The 25,334-nt window shown below is 42.8% G+C and overlaps 1 protein-coding gene across 1 annotated transcript in view; it reads left to right on the top strand.

The window, feature by feature from the left end:
* Positions 1-11,434: 11,434 nt before the first annotated feature.
* The window catches only part of zswim2 (zinc finger, SWIM-type containing 2), a 42,257-nt gene continuing 28,357 nt past the window's right edge, over positions 11,435-25,334 (top strand). The window contains exons 1-5 of the mRNA XM_078227712.1: positions 11,435-11,500; positions 15,221-15,404; positions 17,918-17,994; positions 19,964-20,004; positions 22,914-23,133. Of these exons, the coding sequence (XP_078083838.1) occupies positions 15,255-15,404; positions 17,918-17,994; positions 19,964-20,004; positions 22,914-23,133 (488 nt within the window). The 5' untranslated portion in view covers positions 11,435-11,500; positions 15,221-15,254. The remainder of the gene's footprint in view (positions 11,501-15,220; positions 15,405-17,917; positions 17,995-19,963; positions 20,005-22,913; positions 23,134-25,334) is intronic.

The raw sequence follows: 25,334 nt of genomic DNA, 5'->3' as shown, positions 1-25,334 counted from the left end.
TGGCAAAGAGGCTAAAATTGGGTTTAACCAAGGTGTGGTAAACCACTGTTAGCTTATTGCCTGTGTGTGTGTGACATGCCTGGACATGCCCCTGCCGGTCCTACCTGGGACTCCTCCCCCCCTGGTCCAGGTATAAAGGTGACTCTCCCCACCCTCTGCCTCAGTCTCTGGACCAGTTCATCGGCATGGGTGTGCTCCAAGTCTTTTGCTAATGAAAGCCTATTTGTTCTTGCATACAAACTAGTCTTTGCTTGATTGATAGTGCATCACAAGGCTAATAGGAAAGTTGAAATTGCAAGCCAAGATAGCTAAGCATTTAGGTATAGCAAAGGAACAGTCAAGTGCAGTGGAGTTAGAAAAAAATTAAATTGCAAATGAGACAATTGGAGTTAGAAAGTGAACTTAAAAGGCTGGAGTTAGAAAAAGAGAGAGAATAAAGATAGAGGGAAAAAGGGAGAGAGAGGAAAGAGAGAGGAAGGCCCTAGCAGAAGAAAGAGAAAGGGAAAGATTATTTGAGTTGGAAAAGGTGAAATTGGAATTTAAAGCAAAAAGACTTCAAATGGCAGAAGTAAAAGTACAAAATGGAAGTGATGGTGGGCAAGCTCATTGCAGCTAACTGCCTGGTAGGGATATATACAAATTTGTCACAACATTATCAAAATTTGATGAAAAAGACGCAGAAGCCTTTTTCATTTCCTTTGAAAAATTGGCTACACAGATGAAATGGCCAGAGGAGGTGTGGGTAATGTTAATTCAGATCAAGTTGGTGGGCAGGGCTGCTGAGGTGTTAGAACATTTCAGAAATGTAAGAAAGGAACCAGGTCAGACTTGTATCGAGTTTGAAAGAATTAAACAGAGCAACTTCGATAGATGGGTGAGAGCATTAAAGATAAAAAAGATATATGAGGCTCTTTGAGATATTATTTTGCTGGAGGAGTTTAAAAACTCACTTCCAGAAGTGATAAGAACTCATACTGAGGAACAGAAAGTTGAAATTGGCAGATGAATATAGTGCATAAATTGAAATCTAGCTTCCAACAGCAATTTCATTCTGTGAAGGATAGAAATTGGGAGAGAGGGAGGTCCTTCAATGAAAATCAAAAAGTAGATCACACTGGGAATAGTTTACCACCTGTGAAAAAAGAAACCCAAGAGGGTGGAAAAGTGGCAAAAGACCTCAGGTGCTTTCACTGTAATAAGGTGGGACACACAAAGTCACAGTGCTGGTGGCTTAAGAAAGGCACTGGGAAACAGGATGTGGTAAAAGAGGCTCCGCCAGTGGGATTAGTTAAGGCAGTGAAGGAAATTCAGAGAGAAGTTGAGGAGCTGAAGGAGAGTGCACAGTCAAGGCACGGGCTGGATGGTAAGATAGCTCGCAATCTTTTCAAAGACTTCACCTATATGGGTAAGCTTTATTCAAGTGGAACAGGGGAAGTAGGTAAAGAAGTTAAAATATTGAGAGATTAGTCTGTCTCTAATAGTAAGAGATGAAAATATTTGCACTCCTTCTGAAATATTGCCCGAGAGAGTGGTGATCTGTGGAATAAATGGAGAGAGGAATAGTGGATAAAAGCGAATGCTGGAATCTGAAACCAAAAGAGAAAATGCTGGAAAATCTCAGCAAGTTTGGCAGCATCTGTAGGGAGAGAAGAGTAATGTTCTCCTGTGTAAAATAAGATTGGAAAGTCCAATCATGTTTAGGGAAGTGATGGAAAACTTGGCTATTCCAGGAATACAGTTTATCCTTGGAAACGATATAACTGGATCACCGGTGGGAGTGATGCCCATCGTAGTGGAAAAGCCAAAAGAAAACCAGGGAATTGCGGAGTTACAGGAAAAATACCCTGGAATTTTTTCAGACTGTGTGGTCAAAAGATCCCACAGCCATAAGTTAAAACAGGAAGGGACAACAAAAGAGAAAGATGAAGGAGTTGAGTTCAAGTTAGCTGTCACTCTATTTGATGAGATGGTAAAGGAGCAACCTAAGCAGGTGGAGGAGGATCAGGCAGAGGAGCTTAATTCTGAAAAATTAATGGAGATACAACAGAAAGATGAGACAATAAAGGATTTATATCATGAAGCCTACACAGAAAAGGAAATGGTGTATTCCAGAATGCAATTATCTTAAGGATAAAATCTTAAGGTGGAAATGGAGACCTTGGAAGGTTAGTGCAGATGAGAAATGGGCGGAGGTTCACCTGATTGTGTTGCCGGTAGAATATAGACAGGAAGTATTTCAGGTAGCGCACAAATTATCTGTAGGAGGTCATCTAGGAGTAAGGAAAACTCAGGCTAAGGTATAGAAGCATTTTATTCGCCTGGATTACATAAAGATGTGGTTGAATTTTGCCACACCGTCATACATGTTGGATGGTAAGAAAGCCACAGGCAGTGATAAAACCAGCGTCTTTGATGCCAATTCCCGCATTTGAAGAAACTTTCACACGGGTTATAATTGATTCTGTAGGTCCCCTCCCTAAAACCAAAAGTGGGAACCAGTATTTGCTAATCGACATGTCTACCAGGTTTCCAGAGGAATGTCAAGGCAAAAAAGGTTGTGGAGGAGTTGTTTGCTTTCTTTACCCATTATAGATTACCCAGGGAGATTCAGTCAGACCAAGGGTCCAATTTTACTGCCAAATAGTTAAGGAGGTCATGGATAACTTAGGCATCAGACATTTTACATTAAGTGCTTACCATCCTGAATCCCAGGGAGCATTGGAAAGGTGGCATCAGACCCTAAAGACCATGTTGAGGGCTTATTGCCAGGATTACCCAAATGGTTGGGATAAAGGTGTCCCATTTATATTATTTGCTATTACAGATGCTCCAAATGAATCGACTCAGTTTATTCCATTTGAATTGATATTCGGACACAAAGTAAGAGGACATTTAAAATTAATTAAGGAAAAGTTGGTAGGTCCGAAGTCAGAGATCTCACAGTTGGATTACATATCTGAGGTGAAAGAAAAATTCAACAGAGTAGGTGAATTAGCTAGACAACATTTGAAGGTGGCACAGCACCTAATGAAGAAAGAAGCAGATAAGAAATCTAAAATATGTATGTTTGCCCATGGGGATAAAGTATTGGTGCTATTACCAGTGGTAGGAGATCCCTGCAAAGCAAGGTTTAGTGGTCTCTATCAGCTTGAGCAATTAAGTCAAGTGAATTATTTGGTAAAGATGCCAGAAAGAAAAAAAAAGAATAGGGTATGTCATGTGAACATGCTGAAACAGTACTATGACAGGGAAAGGGAACCAGGGAAACACGTATTAGTTACTGCCACTCAGAGTGAGGAATCAAATCCAGATGATTTGGATTTTGATGTGTCTCAGAATAAGTTGAATAATGAAGAGGTCCTTAGGAATGGGGTAGGGTAGTGAGCTGTCTGTCCCACGAACAGAGAACTGAATTGAAAGACTTGTTACAGTGCTATGAGGACCAATGTAGAAATATAATGGGGAGGACTAATAATATAGTACATGAGATTGACATAGGGAATGCTGTTCCGATAAAACAACACCCCTATCGACTTAATCCTCTCAAAGCAGTGCAGGTTCAGAAGGAAGTGGAAGCAACACTACAAGAAGACATCACAGACCCAAGTCAAAGTGAGTGGAGTTCACCAATCATGTTGGTTCCCAAACAATGGTATTCAACGATTCTGCATAAATTATCAGAAGGTCAACGCTGTGACTAAATTTGACTCATTCCCAATTCCGAGGCTGGAGGATTGTGTGGAAAAAGTAAGACAAGCCACTTACATCACAAAGTTGGACTTACGTTGCAGTTACTGGCAAGTATCTTTGTCAGAGAGAGCAAAATAAGTTTTTGTAACCCCGAATGGACTATATGAATTTAAAGTAATGCCCTTTGGGATGAAAAATGCACCAGCCACTTTTCAAAGGCTTATGAACAGAGTTGTTGCAGGATTGACTAATTGTGCTTTCTACATAGATGGCTCAGTGATCTTTAGTCATGCATGGAAAGATCACATGGAGCATTTGGCAGAGTTCTTCAAGAGACTACGGAAGGCAAAGTTGGTCATAAACTTGGCAAAAACAGAATTTGCGAAGGCGGAAGTGACTTTCATAGGGCATAACATTGGATACGGACGGATGACACCATGAAACATGAATACAAATGCCATCAAGGAATTTCCAAGACCATCCTCAAAGAAGGAAGTGTTATGATTTTTAAGATTGAGTGGATTCTATAGGAAATATGTACCAAACTTTAGTGGCACAGTGACACTGTTAACGGATTTGCTAAAAAAAACATGAAATTTCGGTGGACAGAACAATGACAGGATGCATTTGAGAATTTAAAAGCAGTGTTAACCACCGCACCCATTTTAGCCACTCCAAACTTTTTGAAACCCTTCAAAGTCACCATCAACATCAGCGTTATAGGTGTTGGAGCTGTGTTGTTACAGGAGGATGATTGTGGAATTGAAAGACCAATCGGTTATTTTTCAAAAAAACTCAACATCAACCAGAAAAATTATTCAACGATCGCAAAAGAGTTATTGAGTTTGGTAATGGCCTTACAACATTTTAATGTTTATGTTGCAAATAATACATCAGAGACAATTGTGTACATCGATCACAATCCTTTGACATTTCTGGAAAGATTTAAGGACCAGAACACCAGATTATTTCATTGGAGTCTCATGTTACAAGCATTTAATTTACAGATTGTACATGTTGCAGGTCGTGAAAATGTTATCACAGATGCTTTATCATGAGTTTAAAAGAGGAAAAAAAAATGAAGCCATCTTTTCATGATGATGGTTCATTTTGTTCTTAAGGGGGAGTTGTTGCAAAGTTGAGTAGAGTGGTGTTTGTAAAATTGCAAAATGCATTGCATTGTCCCTTTTAAAAGGTGGTGCTTTTTCTGTGCTTAGAAAGTTAAAAAATGCAAGTACAAATAGAGTGCCAAAAATGAAACATTTGTATCGAAAGGCCAAGCAGCAGGGTTACTAAGGCAACAGGCTTTCTGAATTTTTTTGAATTCAGCCAATCAATTTGAATTCGGCACTTCGATACCAAAACCTATTAAATTAAAATCCAATGGTTTTGGCAACCTAAGACTAATCCTATTGTGGGGGATATTGATATGTCATCATAGATATAAAAGGCAGTGTGACAGAGCAGGAGAGCAACTGCCACCTGCCACAGCTCATAGCTTTCAGCTCAAAGTCTCATCTACATAGCAAAGAAGAAAGAAGAATCAACAGAGAAGGCCCAGAATATTCCGGAAGACAGAAAACCTGGTTGTAATTTAGAGAGTGACTAAAATTCTATTTTTTTTGTTAATAAGTGTAAATTGTATTTGTGGTGAACCATTGTTGGTTACCACCAGGAGTGCTGAGCCATGGTTGGCCAGCACTATGGGTTTGTAGATCCGTTACTGTTGGGGTTAGGGTTGGGCTGTTCTACCTGTTAATATTGTCCTATGGTACACTCCAGTTGGCTCCGCCTTCCTGGAGATGTATAAAGGCCACTGCTCTGTCTGGTGACCCTTTAGTCTGGGATTGTATATTGTATATAGTGTCTCCGTTATTGTTGGTAATAAAAGCCTTTATTTCCCGGGTACAATCTAGCCTCCCGTGTGATTTATCGCGCATCAATTTTATTACCAACAAAATTTTTTTTAAAACAACCATGGAGCAAATGTTGAAACCCGAGCGGCTTACGTTAGATCCACGTGTGGCAGGAGCGTCGAACACTTTCGACCATTGGTTGAAGTGTTTCCAAGATTACCTCGATGCCTCTACAGCCGTACAAAACGACACCGACAGATTGCGGGTCCTCCACGCGAGGGTAAGCGACACCGTATACTTATCGATCCGTGAGGCCCTAGACTACAAAGGGGCCATCGAGCTTCTCAAGAAGCAATACAACAAACCGCCGAACGAGATCCATGCTCGACACCTTCTAGCTACTCGACGGCGGCAGCCCGGCGAAACGACGGAACAGTACCTGTGTGAACTTCAGCAGCTAGCCAGAGCCTGCAACTGCAAGCCAGTGTCGCCGGCCCAGTATATGAGCGACCTAGTCCGAGATGCGTTCGTGGCAGGAATCGGCTCGTCGTACATTCGCCTTCGGCTGTTAGAGCAAGGTAATCTAGACCTCGCTAAAACGGTAGAATTAGCTGATGCTCTAGAAACGGCCTCCAAAAGTCTGGAGATGTACCCCGACGACCGCGTGGGGACATCGTGGCAGGTACAGCCACAGACTCCACTTTATTCAGCGGCTCCGAAAAACTGCGCGATTGTGTTTCCAACCTCGGACCTGACGACAGCAGCAGCTCCAGGAGGCCCGCGGTGTTACTTCTGTGGGGGGGCGAAACACCCTCGGCAGCGGTGTCCAGCTAAAACGGTATTGTGCTCCGCCTGTGGCAAGAAAGGGCATTATGCCAAAGTCTGCAGGACCAAACCACCCTCCAAACATAGCAGTGCGGCGTGTGATTCTCCGGAGCCGGTATCCTGGTCTTCTGCGTCTTCGAGGTCTTCCACCATGTGCGATTCCAGAGCGCCGCCATTCCTAACGACGGAGTCGCAAATCACGTGCGACCTGCAGAGGCTGACACTTTTAGCGCCATCGACCATGTGCGACCTATGGGGGCAGCCATTTTGGTCAGCACCGACCACAAATGACCAGCAGGGGACGTCATCAACCATCTCAGCTGCCTGCAGTTGCACCCAAGATCCAACGGTGGCGTCAATCATCCTGGACCAGGCCAAGCCTCACAGACTCGACAAGTCCATGATGGACGCCAGATTTATTGTTTGTTTGACAACGGGAGCACGGAGAGCTTCATTCACCCTGACACCATGAAACGGTGCGGTCTCTGGATTCGGACTGTCAGACAGACAATTTCAATGGCGTCAAGGTCCCGGTCTGTCACCGTGCTAGGGAGCTGCATGGTCAACCTGACGGTGCGGGGCACGGTTTACGAGAACTTCAGGCTCCTTGTGTTATCGCACCTTTGCGCGCCGATACTCCTAGGACTAAATTTTATGGTCCACCTGAAGAGTGTAACCCTGCAGTACGATGGGCCACTCCCTCCGCTTTCAGTGGGAGACCCGCAGCCTCTAAATTGCCCAAAGCGCTCCACATGTAGTCTCTCGACGCTCAGGATTACCCCACCCTCCCTATTCCAGAATCTCGTGCCAGGCTGCAAGCCCATCGCAACAAAGAGCAGGCGTTACAGCGCTGAGGATCGGATCTTCATTCGATCTGAAGTTCAGCGGCTCCTCAAGGAAGGGATCATCCAACTTAGCGCTAGTCCATGGAGAGCGCAAGTAGTGGTGGTTAAGAATGGGAACAAACCCCGGATGGTCATAGACTATAGTCAGACCATTAACAGATACACGCAGCTGGATGCGTATCCCCTCCCGCGCATATCTGATATGGTCAATCAGATTGCGCAGTACCGGGTGTTCTCCACCATTGACTTGAAGTCTGCTTACCACCAGCTCCCCATTCGCCCAGAGGACCGAAAATACACGGCCTTTGAGGCGGATGGTCGTCTGTACCACTTTCTAAGGGTTCCCTTTGGTGTCACGAATGGGGTCTCGGTCTTCCAGCGTGCTATGGACCGAATGGTGGACCAGAACGGGCTGCGGGCTACCTTCCCGTACCTGGATAACATCACCATCTGCAGCCATGACCAGCAGGACCACGATGCCAACCTTCTTAGATCCTTACGCACTGCATCTCGCCTGAATCTGACCTACAACGGGAAGAAGTGTGTATTTCGCAAGCGCCGCCTCGCTATCCTCGGATACGTGGTGGAAAACTGGGTCCTTGGCCCTGATCCAGACCGTATGCATCCCCTCCTCGAACTTCCCCTGCCCACTAGCATCAAAGCACTGAGAAGATGCTTAGTCTTCTTCTCATACTATGCACAGTGGGTTCCCAATTACGCGGACAAAGCCCATCCGCTCATCAAGTCTACCTCCTTTCCCCTAACAACAGAGGCTCGCTTAGCCTTTGCAGGAATAAAAGCCGACATCGCGAAAGCCACGATGCACGCTATTGATGAGTCCATCCCCTTCCAGGTGGAGAGTGATGCATCTGATTTCGCCCTGGCCGCCACACTTAACCAGGCGGGCAGGCCCGTCGCCTTTTTCTCTCGCACCCTCCAAGGCCCTGAAATTCGGCATTCTGCGGTGGAAAAAGAGGCCCAGGCCATTGTGGGGGCCGTTCGGCATTGGCGCCATTACTTGGCGGGAAAACGGTTCACTCTGCTCACGGACCAGCGGTCCGTGGCGTTCATGTTCAACAACACGTTACGGGGTAAGATCAAGAATGATAAAATCTTGAGGTGGAGAATCGAACTCTCCACCTACAATTATGATATCATGTACCGTCCAGGGAAGCTCAACGAGCCCTCGGACGCCCTGTCGCGTGGAACATGCGCTAGTGTGCAGGAGAATCGATTACAGGCTCTCCACAATGAGCTCTGCCATCCGGGGGTCACTCGGCTCTTCCATTTTATAAAGGCCCGGAATCTACCCTACTCGGTGGAGGATGTCAGGTCCATAACCAGAAGCTGCCAGGTATGCGCGGAATGCAAACCGCACTTCTACCGACCTGACAGGGCACACCTCATTAAGGCCACTCGTCCTTTTGAAAGACTGAGTGTGGACTTCAAGGGCCCCCTTCCCTCGACAGATCAGAACGTGTACTTCCTCAATGTGATTGACGAGTACTCACGATTCCCTTTTATCATTCCCTGTTCTGATATGACTGCTGCCACGGTTATCAAAGCATTACGGGATCTTTTCACCCTGTTCGGTTACCCCTGTTATATCCACAGCGATAGGGTCTCGTCGTTCATGAGCGACGACTTGAGGCAATACCTGCTCTCAAATGGGATTGCCTCTAGTAGAACCACGAGCTACAACCCTAGGGGTAACGGACAGGTTGAACGAGAGAATGCTACAGTCTGGAAGGCTGTCTTACTGGCGTTGAGGTCTAAAGGTCTTCCAGTCTCCCGTTGGCAAGAGGTACACCCTGATGCGCTCCATTCCATCCGCTCACTCCTGTGTACGGCAACCAACGCTACTCCTCATGAGAGAATGTTTTCATTCCCTAGGAAGTCTTCCTCTGGGACCTCATTACCGTCTTGGTTGACGTACTCAGGACCTGTCCTCCTGCGGCAGCATGTTAGGACCCGCAAGTCCGACCCTTTGGTTGAACAGGTCCATCTCCTCCACGCCAACCCTCAATATGCCTATGTGGCATATCCTGACGGGCGAGAGGACACGGTCTTGATTCGAGATCTGGCATCTGCAGGGGGCTTGGAAACCCCTGTCGCTCCCACACCCCCAGTTAGGGACCCCCCGACCCTTATCTCTCCTCCTGACACGGCACAGGCAGTATCGGGACCACCACTTAATCCTCTTACTCCCGTGTACAGCTTGCCTGAGTCCAGGAGATTGTCACCACCTCGAGGCGTGCTCGAGTCCAGCAGATTGTCACCACCTCGTGGTCTACCGGCCCGTGAGGAACTGGAGGAGTTACTGGACACCGCCTTGGAGAGGTCACCGCGATTGCCTGAACCGGCATCATCGCCAGTGTTGAGGAGGTCGCAGAGACGGTGCGGTCCCCCAAAACGACTGAACTTATAGAGAGCTGAACAGTTGTTCTGTTTTTTTTGTGCCCTGCCGGCCTTTGTTTTTAAAGGAGGGGTGAATGTGGTGAACCATTGTTGGTTACCACCAGGAGTGCTGAGCCATGGTTGGCCAGCACTATGGGTTTGTAGATATGTTACTGTTGGGGTTAGGGTTGGGCTGTTCTACCTGTTAATATTGTCCTATGGTACACTCCAGTTCGCTCCGCCTTCCTGGAGATGTATAAAGGCCACTGCTCTGTCTGGGGACCCTTTAGTCTGGGATTGTATATTGTATATAGTGTCTCCGTTATTGTTGGTAATAAAAGCCTTTATTTCCCGGGTACATCCAGCCTCCCGTGTGATTTATCGCGCATCAGTATTTATCTGAACAGCCTTCCATTTGAATCATGTTTTATTCGGTTTGTTAATTGTTTAGTTAACTTGTTAACTGTTAGATAAATAAATCGTTACTTGACTTTAGAGAAAATGTCAGGGAGTTATTTTGATTTAGTTACTAAAAGTTGCTGGAGAGCAGATCGTACCACTTCGCACTCACTTTTAACGATTATGAGGTGAGTACTCCTCTTTGGGTGGTTAGGTGTTAGTTCTCAGGGGGTGGGGGGGATCCACCTCTGATTTATAAGAGTGTACATTTAACTTGTCACTGCAAGAATTTTGTAGACAAAAGAAATAACTTACAGGAAGCCAAAGTAATATAGATTTAGAACGTAGTTCTACTGTAATTTTTCAGTTTGCAAATTGAAATGTTTTTTGTGAAATTGTCAAATAAGAACAATTGCATCTTATGAAATGATAAATTGTTAAAAGAACCTTTTATAATTCTAGCAACATAGTTTTCTAAATATATTCCTCAAAATGCCATCTGTCAGTGGCATTTATTTTAGAAAGTTCAGGTTCACTATGAAGTAAACCTGACTTCCTTGAAGAGAATGTGCTCTCCAGTGATAACTTTTTAAGGGTAGAGGATGCAGTCACAGAATTGTAGAGTTTGCACATTCTCACTACGTCTGTGTGGGTTTCCTCTGGGTGCTCTGGTTTCCTCCCACAGTCCAAAGACATGTGGGTTAGGTTGATTGGCTATGCTTTAAAGTTTATTAGTGTCACAAATAGGCATACATTAAACACTGCAATGAAGTTACTGTGAAAATCCTAGTCGCCACACTCCAGTACCTGTTCGGGTAAATTGAGAGGGAATTTACCATGTTCAATCCACCGGCACATCTTTGGATTGTGGGAGGAGACCGGAGCACCCGGAGAAAACCCACAGATATGGGGAGAATGTGCAAACTCCGCACAGACAATGACCCAAGCCAGCAATCGAACACCCAGGTCCCTGGCACTCTGAGGCAGCAGTGCTAACCAATGTACCACTGTGCCGCCCTATAATTGGCACTAAATAGGGGCTAAATGGCCCCTTCATGTCAGGAGGCCTAGTATGGTAAATATGTAGGGTTAAGGGGGTTAGGGCCTGGGTGGGACTGTTGGTGCAGGCTTGATGGGCCGAATGGCCTCTTTCTGCACTGTAGAGGTTCTATACTTAATTACCCAAGTGAAAAAAAAACAGATGCAGCAAGTCCTTGGGAACTGAGATCTACTGTGAGGGGGGGGGGGGGGGGGGAAGCAGATGTAATGTTCTCAGATTAAAGGTTTCTAAATGTTTGCAGCACTCCAGCCCCAGAGGGTAAACCTGGTGACCTTTCACCCCGCTGACCTTTAATGAGGCGCGGTGAGCGCTGGGAGCCCGCACTCGGCGTCCCGTCTCCATGGTAACGGGGCTGAGCTCTCATTGAGGAAGCGAGCGGGGTTTTGCTGCTGAGTTCCCGGGCCAAGGGGCCGCATCTCCCCCATCAGGTGAGCCTCTCTCCCCGGGGCACTCCACCGACTCTCATCGGGACAGAATCCCAAACCCTGAGGCCGTTCCCCCATGGGCAGCGACAGCGGCAATCAGCGGAGAGAGAGGAGAGGCGGGGGGGGGGGTGAGGGGGAGAGCGAGGGTGAGCGGGCAGGGGGGGCAGGGTGGAGGAGGAGGGGGACGGGGGAAGGAGGGGGGACGGGGGAAGGAGGGGGGACGGGGGAAGGAGGGGGGACAGGGGTAAGGAGGGGGGGGTGGTGGTAGATGGGCATTGCTCTGTCATGTCCATGACCACCCAGGGGCTTCAATGGCCTCTGAGCCCTGTCCCGGCCCAGCCATCAAACCTGGTCTCTGTGGAGACCAGTAGTGATTCTTGCCGGGTTTCCTGCTGCACATGAGGTCGGAGAATCCTGAGAGCAGGGAGACTTCGGCTTGAAACTTACCTAGCATATGTTGATGCTTATTTTAATATCTTAATCTGCGTCCCACCCTCACTGGGTGGGAACCAGATTACATCTGGGCACAGTGACTGGGAGAATCCCAACGGGGGTTCATGCCAGCACTAAACACGCTCGACCCCTCCGCCACAATTCTCCGACCCCACTCTGTTCCAATGTGATCTGAGCTGTCGGGCGCAACGTGACAGGAAAAGTATGGCCATTGTCTTCTGTCCCCCACCGATGAACTCCAATCCCTATCTTCCAATTCCATCCTTCTCCATGACAACTGTCTGATGCTGAACCATACCGTTCACAGTTTGACACTGAGATGAGTTGCTGACCACATATCCACTCCATCACTGATATGGCCTATTTCCAACTCTCTAAATCATCCGACTGCAACCATTCCTCAACTTTTCTGCTGATGAAACCTTCATCCCTGTCTTTGTTATCCTAAGACTTGACTACTCCAACACATTCCCAGCCAGCCTCCCATATTCCAACCTCATAAGCTTAAGATCATCCAAAACTCTGCTGCCTCATGTCTTCTTCACACCAAGTCCCAATCATCTATCACCACTAAATTCATTGAACTGGCTTCTAATTAAGCAAAGCTTTGATCTTAAAATTCTCATCCTTGTTTTCAAGTCCTTGCTCGTCAGTCGTCACAGCAGCCACGAGTATGACTGCTGGCTGAATTCCAAAATCCATGTTTGCTTTGTAGTGAGGGTAAGGAGAAAAAGAGAGAGAGATACAGTATAGAATATTATCCATCTCAGGCCCCTCAATCCCTCCGAGCAACGTGTCCATCCCTCCGTGTCCCTGTGACTCTGAAAGCTGCCAACCAGACACTATTGCCGGTGCCATGCCTCACTTCAATGGGCTGCCAGCCTCTGCTACATCATCCCCACAGCAGCCACAAGCACTGCCCATGCCCCCTTCATGGTTAACAATGGCCTCCCACACAGCTGTACCCTCCCTTCATATGGCGCAGCATGATGCATTCTGCACCCCCAGTGCAATTGCGTGGTGCTGGTTTGCAGTGCAAATCTGTCCCTCCGGATGGACAGCCCCAGGTATGGACCCCTGAAACCACAGGCCATAGCTGGCAGCATGTGGCAGACTGGGATCCATGCTCCAATGCTCATGTAGAGCATAAGCATTAATCTGCGTGCACTCACCTGGATGGCTGGTGCACTGGCTTCTGGGAATGGCATGCAGTTCGGGCTTATGGCAGAGAAGCAGCCTTCTGATTTTCATATGCCTGGGGGAGCGGCATTGTAGGGAGCACTGGAGGAGCTGTGTTTGGGGCGACAGTTGCCAGATCTGGTGATTGTGAATGGACTGTTGGTGGGGCCTGGGATGGAATGTCCATGATAAACCGCAGAGACTGTCCAGCGGACAGCTGGCAAGGTAACCAGTGTGACATTGGTGGGGCTGATATACAGTTTATAACAAAAAATTAGCGATCAAGTGTAGTTTTGGCATCCTGCACTTGGTTGAAGTCATGAGGTTACACTGAGGCTTCATTTGAAGCAATTTTTTAATGTGGCATCTCGGTCTTTTGGCTAAGATGAAAATGAGATCAAGCCTTGAGAAGGTGCAATGCCTGCTCCAATCAGCTTGGATCATGTAGATCAGGCCCAAGACATGAAGTGAGATACCTGTCTTGTCAGCTTGGATCTGGAATGTCTCACTTGCTGAGACTGTGAATTGGACTTTGATTGGATTTAAACAAAACAATTAGCGTTTTTATCAATTGAAATATTTAAATATGACAAGATGCAATTCTTAACTTATCATAGAATCATGGAAACCCTACAGTGCAGAAAGAGGCCATCCGGCCCATTGAGTCTGCACCGACCACAATCCCACCAGGCCCTACCCCCATATCCCTACACATTTATCCGCTAATCTCTCTAACCTATGCATCTCAGGACACTAAGGGGCAATTTTTTAGCATGGCCAATCAACGCAACCCGCACATCTTTGGACTGTGGGAGGAAACCGGAGCAAACCCACACAGACACGAGGAGAATGTGCAAACTCCACACAGACAGTGACCCAAGCCGGGAATCGAACCCAGGTCCCTGGAGCTGTAAAGCACCAGTGCTAACCACTGTGCTACCATGCCGCCCATTTCTCGTCTATCTTTATTAGTACCAGTTTAGGCAATATTCTTCATGGACATAAACTCTTCAAATTAGTTAGCAAACAACAGGCTTACTTGCTGGTAAATTAACTGCTAGTCTGTCAGCCTCCAGAACATCTCTGGAGAGAGGTAATTATTCTAGCAGGTCCCAACTACAATCTTTACAGAGAGAAAGTAACATTTCTTGCTTCTAGCAGACCCAAGCAGACAACTGCCTGCTTTTTCTCTGTAATCTTAGCTCCTCCCATTGGCACATGATGTGCTCTTGTCAATCAACCTAATTAAACCCTACTTTGAAACCTCAGGGGACAACCCAAAAATAACCAAAACTACATTAACTCTAATTAAAACAAACACCGCAATAGCTAGGATCAATTTGCTTCTCCATTATCAGCATGTGGGCTGCCTGGAGCAGACAAAGCGGCATCGTAAACCAGAGTTGAACCTTAACATCTCCTTCACAAGAAACATGACACAAATACATTTGTTAAACACACAATATCATCACACCGGGAAGATTTCAAACTGTTTGGTGCCAGGTGCGAATCGGATTTTTAGCTTTGCACACTATTTTCCCAGCTCAGCTCCATTTACGCCAGGTGCGGCGAGGTAGTAAAATTCCGCCCATATTGTTTGAGTCACTTATTTGAGAAGTGTGGTATATTCTTTACATTGTGCTATTACACAAAAATAATGTGTACTTATTGATTTAAGTGATAACTGATATTCTACATGTTCACCTTATTGCAAAACAAAGCAGCTTATTTCTATTAGGCCTTGTCTTTCACATGTTTTCTCAGTCCATTAACTGAGGGAAAAATTACAGAGGTACATGAGAACATATCCAAGAAAGACCAATGATTAATGTCAGAAAGGTACTGCTGTTACACCCCAACGTTACATTACGTGCAAGTAGATATAAGACAGTGTGAAAATAAATCAAGAGTTATTGAGTGACTGATGCCTTGGAACTCCAGGCGGTATCCATAGAAAATCGTTAACATAATACAAGGTACAATTTGATTATCAACATTTAAATAGACCATTCTGAACTTTGCTGTACGTCAAATAGAATTAACAGATATGTGGGCATGAGCTAGTTTCACCTTTTGCATCATTTTCTTTAGGTACTTGAGGTTACCTGAGCCTTACTTTCTCAATATGGCACGAGCAGCTCCATTAAGAAGAAGTGTAACCGATTTAGTTAGCTGGCATCAAGATGAAGCACTCAAAACAACAATATACATTCTGAAAGAACTAGGTCCAGTTGGATTTCTTCTTAAAGAAGAGGGTGTAGCTAAATATTTTAAAGTAAGTATACAAAAACTAAGGTGACTTAATTGGAACTTATTCCATTGTTTAATTTTTATCAATGAACGTTTTTAACATTTCTTTAGCGTTGACATTTAGAGAATCTTATATTGGTTTCATTACTTATACCCAAAAGCATAAAACTCAAGCAACAATTTACACTTCCATGTTTACCTGAGAAATCTTTCTCAGAGTTCCTTGCCACGGTCAAGACCATTTTGGATGTAAATATTTTGGGACACTGGTTAGACTGGTTAATTAATTCAATTTCTATTCCCCAAAATGTCATTCATCCTTTTCAGATGACAGGTGAGATGACTACAGCATGAAATAATTTCAAGATGGCCTTGTAGCTACAGAACTTAACTTACATTTAGTTACTGGTAATAAGAGTATAGATATTACACACACATTCAGCAAAAAATGGGTATGGAATTATTGCATCTAAGTAGCATAGAACTCTGATGTCTAACCAAAGGTTTGAATTCCCATAGTGTATTGTTACATTGCATGGAGCTGATTTTTGTTCCAATTTTTTTCACAGATAGAATTTCTAAAGTGCAGAAGAAGGTCATTCAGCCTATTGAGCCTGAACTAACAACAATTCCTCCCAAGCCCTATACCCATAACGCCGCCTGCCAGAGAACGATCTGGCCGCCCCCCCATATTTACCCTGCTGGTCCCCCTGACACTAAGGGTTAATTTGGAGTGTGGGAGGAAACCGGAGCACCTGGAGGAAACCCACAAAGACAGTGACCCAAGGCCAGAATTGAACCCAGGTCCCTGGAGCTGTGAGGCAGCAGCACTAACCACTGTGTCACCGTGCAACCCAGATATAGCAAAGTGGTGGGACAAAAATCACAACATTGAACTATCTTCCTTGTTCCTACCAGTGTCTGTCTTACAACAATTTCTGAGCAGCCCAATCCAGTGTTATAAATGGGTCTGTTGTAGGCTGCACAGAAAATGTGGCAAAAACACTGATTTTTGTGCTTAACCTGACTGCACAAAAAACTCGCTCTCTTTCAGTTCCTCTATGGCCCGCAACAAGGGATCACCTTCCTCTCTTCCTCACTTTGAATACCAGCTCTTCAGGAGCTGCCAGATTTGTTATCCTATCAGTGAACTATTTGTCAGTGCTCTTCCAGCATTTGTCTGAATAATTTCAATCAAATTAAGTCAATGGAAAGAAAATTGGACAGCCAGCCCATTCATTCTACCAGGGGTTAAAGAAGGATATTTTAGTGTGTTATGTCTCCAAGGTCAATTTCACACTTCGTAATGAAATTCACAAAGGATAATTTTCATGTTAGTTTGGAGTACTTTGGAATATTTGTCCTTTAGTTTTGATAAATAAGAATGAATTATCTTGAATAGGCAAGGACACAAAAATGGCAATAAAGAGATAATTTGGATAGAATGAAATAGAGTTATACAGAACAGAAAACACACACATTTATGCTCCACACAAGTCTTCTCTCACCCCACCAACATATTTTTAAATTCCTTTCTCTCTCACGTAATTATCAAACCTTCCCTAGTTTATCCTACTTGCCTTAATCACTCCAAGGGATAGTGAAATCCACATTATCACCATACTGGGTTAAACATCATCAAGCCAAAAAAATATTCTGCCTACTACACAAATGAGTAATGCGGTATATGAATTTCAATGCCAATATGATGCCAAGTATGTAGGTTGTATGTCCCAGTGATTGGTGGATCATATCAAATAGCACATCCTTTTAGCTGTTTGTAACTGACCATACTCAACCATCCCATGCTTGCAAAATTCAGAATACTGTCCATCATTAGATATAATTCTGCAATTGGACAGCACTTAACAATCCCAGGTCTGCTAACAATTACACTAACAAACAATTTAAGATTATCAGTTGGGCAATATGCTGGCTGGCAGGTACACATATTCATATGTTGGACCTTGTCCTCTGTACGTGGAAAGTATTTGTCCAGGTATTGCATATTTTTCAATTCAGCAAAGAATGGGAGACAACCATTCCCAAATGTGTTACCCATGGCAATGCCCGAATCAATCACAGTTCACCTACCAAACAATCTGCACCCTTTTCTCAAGCAGTATAAATTGTTGTTCCCTTTGACATTTGGTGTTCTTGCATCTGTCCTAATGAGTGCAAGACGAAAAGCCTAACAGTAATTCTGGGTTTCTTTTAATCAATTCTCAAGTGTCAAATCTGGAAACCCAGAATATACTAAAAAATGGTCATGACACTAAACAGGCAAGTAAACAAATAAATAAGGATATAACACATTTAATTAGAGAACACTTTTTTCTTTATTTAAATGAGTTATTCAATTTTTACTCGAACCTTAAAATCATGAAAGACCGAGTCAGGATTCAGTAAGAATGTCATTTCCGCCTATGGAAATAAAGAAAAAAAAATCTGTATTTGCAAAACTGCAAGAACAGGCATAGTACTAGATATTTGTATAAATATGGAGCTACACTAATTTCAATCTCTATTCTCTGGAAGGTAAATATAGGAAATCTTCACAACTGTAACTGTTCCACATTTCTCAAAGAAAAGGACCTCTGCAAACACATCTGCTGGTGAGTTCACTTTCTTGCATGGTTTTTGATTCTTGGGGCAAATTTTTGAATTTAAAAAATACCATGGTTTCAGTCTGAAGTCATTTATAGGAAATAGATTAAACTGCTGGCCATAATTTGGTACATGTTATCAATTTACTGTTAGGAGTACTCTCAATAGTCTTCAGTATGATTGGAGGTTGATTTGCCCATGTACATCTTCAGAAGAACACAGCTCTTACTGACTGGCTCATTGCGACTGGTATTTTGAGGAAAATTGCAGTTACGTTTAACCACTGAAAGGTGAAGAAAGGGCATAACAAGGCAATGGTTGTGCAAATACATTTTGAAAAGCAGAAATTCATTAAAATCTGTATAAATTAGCACAAAACAATCCCCAACTATTTAATTAAGCATGTCAGTTCAAATTTGAAAGTAAATAAGTTCTCTCATCTTCTCAAATGAATGTAAAATATGAAATATTTCTCTAGATGATGTTTGCTTTTGTCTTAACTGAGTATGAATTGGCTAAGATTTTGGCATTGCTTTGGAGTTAGTTTTGTTGAATTGCAAATATTTCTGCTTCAATTCTAATCTACAGCTTTTACTTTTGAAGTAGTTAGACACAAACTGTTCAAAATCTCAGAGAATTTAATGTTCTGAGTGACCACAGTCAGTTCTCATTGTAGCTCCAAAAAAATGATATATTTATTTGAAATTATTTCAATGAAGAATTGCGTAAATTCCATATATCTGCATTATAGTTAAAGGCAAAGAAAAGTCTGTGGAAGAGGGAAGTACTTGCGGTAGAAATAACTTTGTTTTCTCTTACCACCCTGTATCTGGGCCTGTATCTCCTCAGGGATCTGTTCAGCAAATGTCATCAGTATGAGTGACTGATCAGCGTCTTTTCCTCTTCCTGGATGTTAATTGAAAAGTGTCTGAGCCAGGAAAATTCAGCACTAATTGAGCACTGTTGTGTATTTGGCCAGGACTGAACTTTCCCAGCATAGGCACCTCCCAACCTGCATTTAGGAAAGGAAAGGGTGTCAATCAGAGTTCTTTCCCAAGGAGACACCATTAGTCATAGAGCCGATGCTATCTGAGTCACTATCTAATGAGAGGGCAAATTTGGAATGGGTTTCTACACAACATGCAAGTAGAATATCAAATATCTTAAGTAATTAGATCATAATGACAATTAGATGGAAGGGAAGCACTTTATATTCCGAGCACTCCCTTTCACAAACTTAAGCTGTAAAAATACAATTAGTAGGCTAATGAAAACATTGTTAAGTATGTGAAAATATAGCTGATCTGTTCTAAGTTTATCTAGCGAAAAATGTAGTCATACAGACTAGCCAACAATGTCTTCACTCAAATAGTCATGAATCTTTGGAATTATCAACGCCAGAGGGTTGTGGATGCTCCATCGTTGGCTATATTTAAGGCTGAGAAGACAGATTTTTGATGTCTCGGGGAATCAAGCGATATGAGGAAGAATAGCTATGATCGCATTAAATGGCGGAGCAGGCTCAAGGGCTGTATGGTCTTCTCCTGCTCTCATTTCTTATACTCAATTGTAGTCTCCATTTTTTTGCCGAGTTGGCTGATCTCAGCTAAAATGTTAGAAGGATAAAATGGTTGTTCTTGGTACCCTAGGTTAAAGAAAGGTAAATTAGTCTTGGTTTCTCTTTCTTATTGCTAATCATGAAACACTACTGGTGCACATGGGTGGAGTGCAAATGAAGACCAATGCAATTAAATACCCTGCCAACACTCACAATGAAGGCTTGCATGTTAATAACAGCCAAGTGATCAATGTACTTGGATGCCATGAGCACTTGGAATCATTCCCCAGCAAGAAGTTAACCCATTCAAAATTCAGAAAAAAGGAGAAAATTGAACTTTAAAATGCTGCCTCTGGTTACTTTGAAATTAACATTTTGGTATTTTTGCAACTATTTTAACTTGTTTTCTTTTCAAACAGGATTTTGTTAAAGAAGTTTAGGCTACCACGTGGTCATGAATGTAAGTTTTGGAATTCAGTTCTACAGTTATCGATTTTAGTACATTGCTTGGGTTTAAGCTTAATCCTACTTAATGGAATGTTCTAAAGTGCTCTTCCTAAAAGAAATAAATAGAGCTCACCAGACCTGCAAAGAACCGATGTTTCATTTTAGTTACATTCTTCCATTTTAAGATCAACCATTTACAGATTTCATCTATAATATTTGTTGCCAGTGAAGTTCTCATCCAACCCATTCACTGATATCCTAGCATCCAATTGCTACTCAGCAAAGGGCACATTGTTACAACTTACTGGCATTTGAATTGATGGCCATTTGAGGGAGATAATTCAAGAAAGGTGAATCTTCTGCAGACACAATGTACTTGTGATATATGGTAGAAATTAACTTTTACCAACAAAACCAGTTAAGCATACAAGAGAGTTATAAGATCATTTTGCATTTCTGCAAGGTGTGTAAATTTATAGGGAAGCTTGGATTATTATACAGTTTTTCATTTTTGCATTATCAAAAGTTATTTTAAGGATTTTCTGCAAAGTTCCATGTGTCTACGTTTATAGAGAGGAGTGTGTATGTGTGTGTGTCTCAACTGGTGCTGCTGTTGGTGTTGCTTCTGCTAGAGCTGTTGATAGTGGCATGGCCTCTGCTCTTAATCCTCAGTAGAGGTGTAAGGTGGAGCTTCGTAAACTGCTCACATGCTATGTTGAAGGCTGGCAGCAGGGAAGTGGAACTGAAGATTAGTGAAGTGCTCGACAGGTGAAGCGCCTTCCAAGCATTTGGCAATCATCTATCAAGTACTGAGAACAGTGTTAAGAAGCGTGCTTTGAACGCCAGCATGTCATGGCCATACTGGAGCTCTTCAGTGTAACTGATCAAAGCTTGCAGCTTGTCAATTTCACTGAAGAAGCTCCTCCCACTGTGCAGTTCCTTCAATAACTTGGCTAGGAGCAGACAGTGTGGAAGTCATGTGCTGCAAAATAGGAATTCTTGGTAAAACAATTACAATATTCTTTTTAATCACCTTGGCTGCTTTCCCGCCACATGTACTTTCTTTTCTTACCCACTAGATTTGCAACCTTCCACAAGGGAAGACACAAGTGGGCAAGATCCTGACCTGAAGCTAATCTCCAGCGCTTCCACATAAACCGTCTTCATCTGGCTGGAAAGATTCTGCCCTATGTGTCTGCACTTAATAGCTATACAAGAATATTATAATATTAATTCTACAATGATTCTTCCTTTATAGTCTCCTGAATTGAATTCAGGAGGGGGCGGCACGGTAGCACAGTGGTTAGCACTGCTGCTTCACAGCTCCAGGGTCCCGGGTTTGATTCCCAGCTCGGGTCACTGTCTGTGTGGAGTTTGCACATTCTCCTCGTGTCTGCGTGGGTTTCCTCCGGGTGCTCCGGTTTCCTCCCACAGTCCAAAGATGTGCGGGTTAGGTTGATTGGCCAGGTTAAAAATTGCCCCTTAGAGTCCTGAGATGCGTAGGTTAGAGGGATTAGTGGGTAAATATGTGGGGTTGGGCCTGGGTGGGATTGTGGTCGGTGCAGACTCGATGGGCCAAATGGCCTCCTTCTGCACTGTAGGGTTTCTATGATTTCTATGATTTCTATGAATTCCACATTACAATTTGCTTTTGTTTAGTTTATTGAAAATGTCGATTCTTATTGGAGTTCCCTTTAGTGTAACTAAAAATACTAATGCAAATGAAAATGAAGTTAAAATATGCTTGCACAGCTCCCCTATTGATTCATTTGGTAGCAGCAATATGCAGCTGAGCTAAACAGATCATAAAGTTCAGGTTGTGCAGAGTCTGCTTATCGAAACTGGAGCAGTTGAGTACTATGATTTAGATTTAGGAGAGTAAATTAGCTAGGGTTCCTGTTGCTAATCACTGTTCATGGCTTCGGCTAGAAAATGTGTTTGAATAGTTATTGGGCGAGGACAGCACAATGCAATATTCAATAACTTGCTAACACACAATGCCAAGCCTCAGATATGGAAAATTGGCATTTGAGTGAGATATGACGAATCAGCCAGTACCAATAGAACAGTACTTCAACATAAGTGGTAGCACAGTGGTTAACACTGCTGCTTCACAGCTCCAGGGACCTGGGTTCGATTCCCAGCTTGGGTCACTGTCTGTGTGAGTTTGCACATTCTCCTCGTGTCTGCGTGGGTTTCCTCCGGGTGCTCCGGTTTCCTCCCACAGTCCAAAGATGTGCGGGTTAGGTTGATTGGCCATGCTAAAATTGCCCCTTAGTGTCCTGGGATGCGTAGATTAGAGGGATTAGCGGGTAAAATGTACGGGGATATGGGGGTAGGACCTGGGTGGGATTGTGGTCGGTGCAGACTCGATGGGCCAAATGGCCTCTTTCTGTACTGTAGGGTTTCTATGAGTTCTATGATAAGTCAATAAGGAAGACAAATTGAAAGGAAAATGAACTAATTTCACATTTGATTGTTTTTATAATTTAATTGTGTGGATCTGTAAGTTATTCTAAACATAAAGGCCAGAATTGTACCGCCTCGCCCGCCCGATTCCGGGGCGAGTGAGCCTTGCAGAATGGAAACTTCCGTTGACCTCGGGTGGGATTTTACGATCTCACCTAAGCAAGGTTGTGAAATCCTGCCCAAACTGTTGCTCAGACAATATAAAATTGGTGCTATAATTGCAAAATTATTCTCAAGGGCAATTAGGGATGGGCAATAAATGTTGGCCTAGCCAGCAATGTAAACATCCCATGAATGAATACAAAAAGAACAAGGTATAGAAAGATAAAGCAGCATTCTGTGACTTGATATGTAACTAGTCAAATAATGCTGCTTTAAATATGATCATAGATTTAAGATAATTCCATAAGTATTAGAATAAGTGTGTAATTTCTGGGTCTCCCCTCCTTTCAGATTCTTTTCAACTTGGCCTTGCGGACCGAGAAATTGAAATATTGCTGAACAGTCTTCATACAGAGCAGACAGTACAGCCACCCACCCACAAATCTAAGATAAAGCAAAATGATGAAGAAATGGTTGGAAATGTATGCCAGAAGGAAATTGATCCAGAAGATGTCTGTCCTATTTGTCAGGAAGAGCTATTGAAAAAGAAACAACCCGTAACATATTGCAGGTCAGCCAATTAGAAACATTAGATTACATTTTTGAACTGAGGAACAAAGTGAGCAAGAAAATAAACTGTTCAGAAATGGCCTGCAAACTATTATTTGATCAACATGAGGAAAATTAAATATTTTGACATGCTTTTTAAACTCAAACATTTGAGATTGCTGGTGTGATAACCCAGAGGACATATATGTTGAGTGCTTTACACTTGTACATTATGTGCAGAAATGCCAACATGTAAAAAAATATTACTTACGATCAATGAAAGTTAAAGTATTGTTGCTATGCCTACCCCCTTCACCATTTGTGGCAGAGCAGAGTTTAAAATAAGCATAAGTAATCATAATATAAATGTGACTTTATAAATTCTCAATCTGGTTTATTCAAAAACTGCTGTTTAATATTTTAAAATGATTAGAAATCCTCTCTTTTCTGCACAGTCCAATGGTGCCCCTTTAAGTTTGGTGAGTGGAACAACATTTTATTATTTTATGATACTGCTCCACAAACTTGCTTCATTGGCCTCTAAAATAAATAAGAGACTCTAAGAAATTAATTTACAGGTCGCTTGTGACAAAAACAATTAATTTGTAAGACAAGGAATGTGCTAGGTTTGACTGTTGGTCTGAGGTGAGCTGGCTATGCTGATCCAAGGTAATACAATAGAAACACGACAGTTGAGTTTACCATAATTGTTTTAATCCTCTGGCTGAGAAAACTAATAATAAAGTTAGTCAGGGCTCTCACTCGCTTGCTTACTATCCATTTCCCCAATGCTGAACATTGAGAAAGGCTGGAATTGGTCTCAGCTGTGATGCATCCCACAATCCCATAGCTTGCTACTTAATGTTCATTGTGTGGGCTGATGCATGAAGGAAGGCCATTTGGCTTGAGACACTAAAAGTAATATTTAGATAACTATTTTGTTACGGTTAATGCCATATTTTGAGTGTACAGTTTTCATTTCTAAATTACAGTATTCGCTATTGGTTAATACTGACTTTGATACTTAACAACACCTTTGTTAATTAGCTCAGCGAACAGCCTTCATATTTAATTAGCATTGGATGTACAGACAGGTGTTTTGTCCCCTTACCCAACAGAGGTTATTGATTCTATTAATGAAACATTAGAAGGTAATTGACCTCTAATTTTAGCTTCTAATGAAAATGAAATTAGTTGAAACTGGGGCCAACAAGAGCATTGCAATGCTTTCAATGTACCTATAATGGAAAAGCTTGGCATTTAATTACTTTGTCACTGGAGATAAATTTCAGTGTTGAATATTTAAAATACCCAGGACTGACAAATGTTATTATTCCTAAGTATGTGTAACATAATAGTTGTGCATACTAAGAGTTATCATGAGATGCTGACAATACATAAAAAAGGGATTAATCTCATGCAATTTATGTACAAGGTACATCTTTAATTACTTCTTTCAAAGCAAGTGAATAGCTATCTAAATTCTACCTCCTCTACCATTTGAGAAAGCAGAGATCTGAAAGTGGGCTTGCTGCTCTTGACAAACTTCAATAGTGGCAAAGAGTTAACTGAAAAATCAGCTGTTTGCTACTGTTACACATTTAATGTCGGGATGAAACCACAAAAGCTGTTTTAAAGACTTTCAAATCAAAATTTTAGAGAAATAGCTGCGCACAACTTTCAACATGGAACACTGGTACAGATGATCATCTCTTTCACGAGTGTCACTATTGATGCTGTATGTGATGCTGTCACTGCCAGAATGTTGCTCTGCATGTTTAATATAAATGCATTGTAAAAGTTGTTTTCTACTGATATCAGAATAAATGGGTATTAGTATATTTATTTAACATAACCTGACATTTTAAATTTACAGTGTTAGAAATTCTTAGTAAAATGTTGTTGATTTCTAACCTTTTTAAGCTATAACAAATTATACCTAAAATTTTAAGTTGACAAACCACCTGATCCTGCTTGAACCTAGAGAATTGCTGAAACGATAAGCTTGCACACTATTTTTACTTGTAAGTGGTTTAAATCAGTCTTTAAATTAAAAGTTAAAACACATCTTCTTATCCCAGCCGTACCTGTGAGAACAGTAACATGTTTCTAAGTATGGCTATGTTCTTTTTTTTCTAACTCTGCTTGTTAGTCCTCTTGATGTGAATAGCTAGCTTTTTGAGAACCTCCATGATGATGCCACTCTGCAGAGCAAATCCCTAA

The sequence above is a fragment of the Mustelus asterias genome, chromosome 14, assembly GCF_964213995.1.
Source record: "Mustelus asterias chromosome 14, sMusAst1.hap1.1, whole genome shotgun sequence".
NCBI classification, from domain to species: Eukaryota; Metazoa; Chordata; class Chondrichthyes; order Carcharhiniformes; family Triakidae; genus Mustelus; species Mustelus asterias.
The sequence above is the reverse complement of the archived record's forward strand: the minus strand, read 5'-3'. Positions and strand labels throughout refer to the sequence as shown.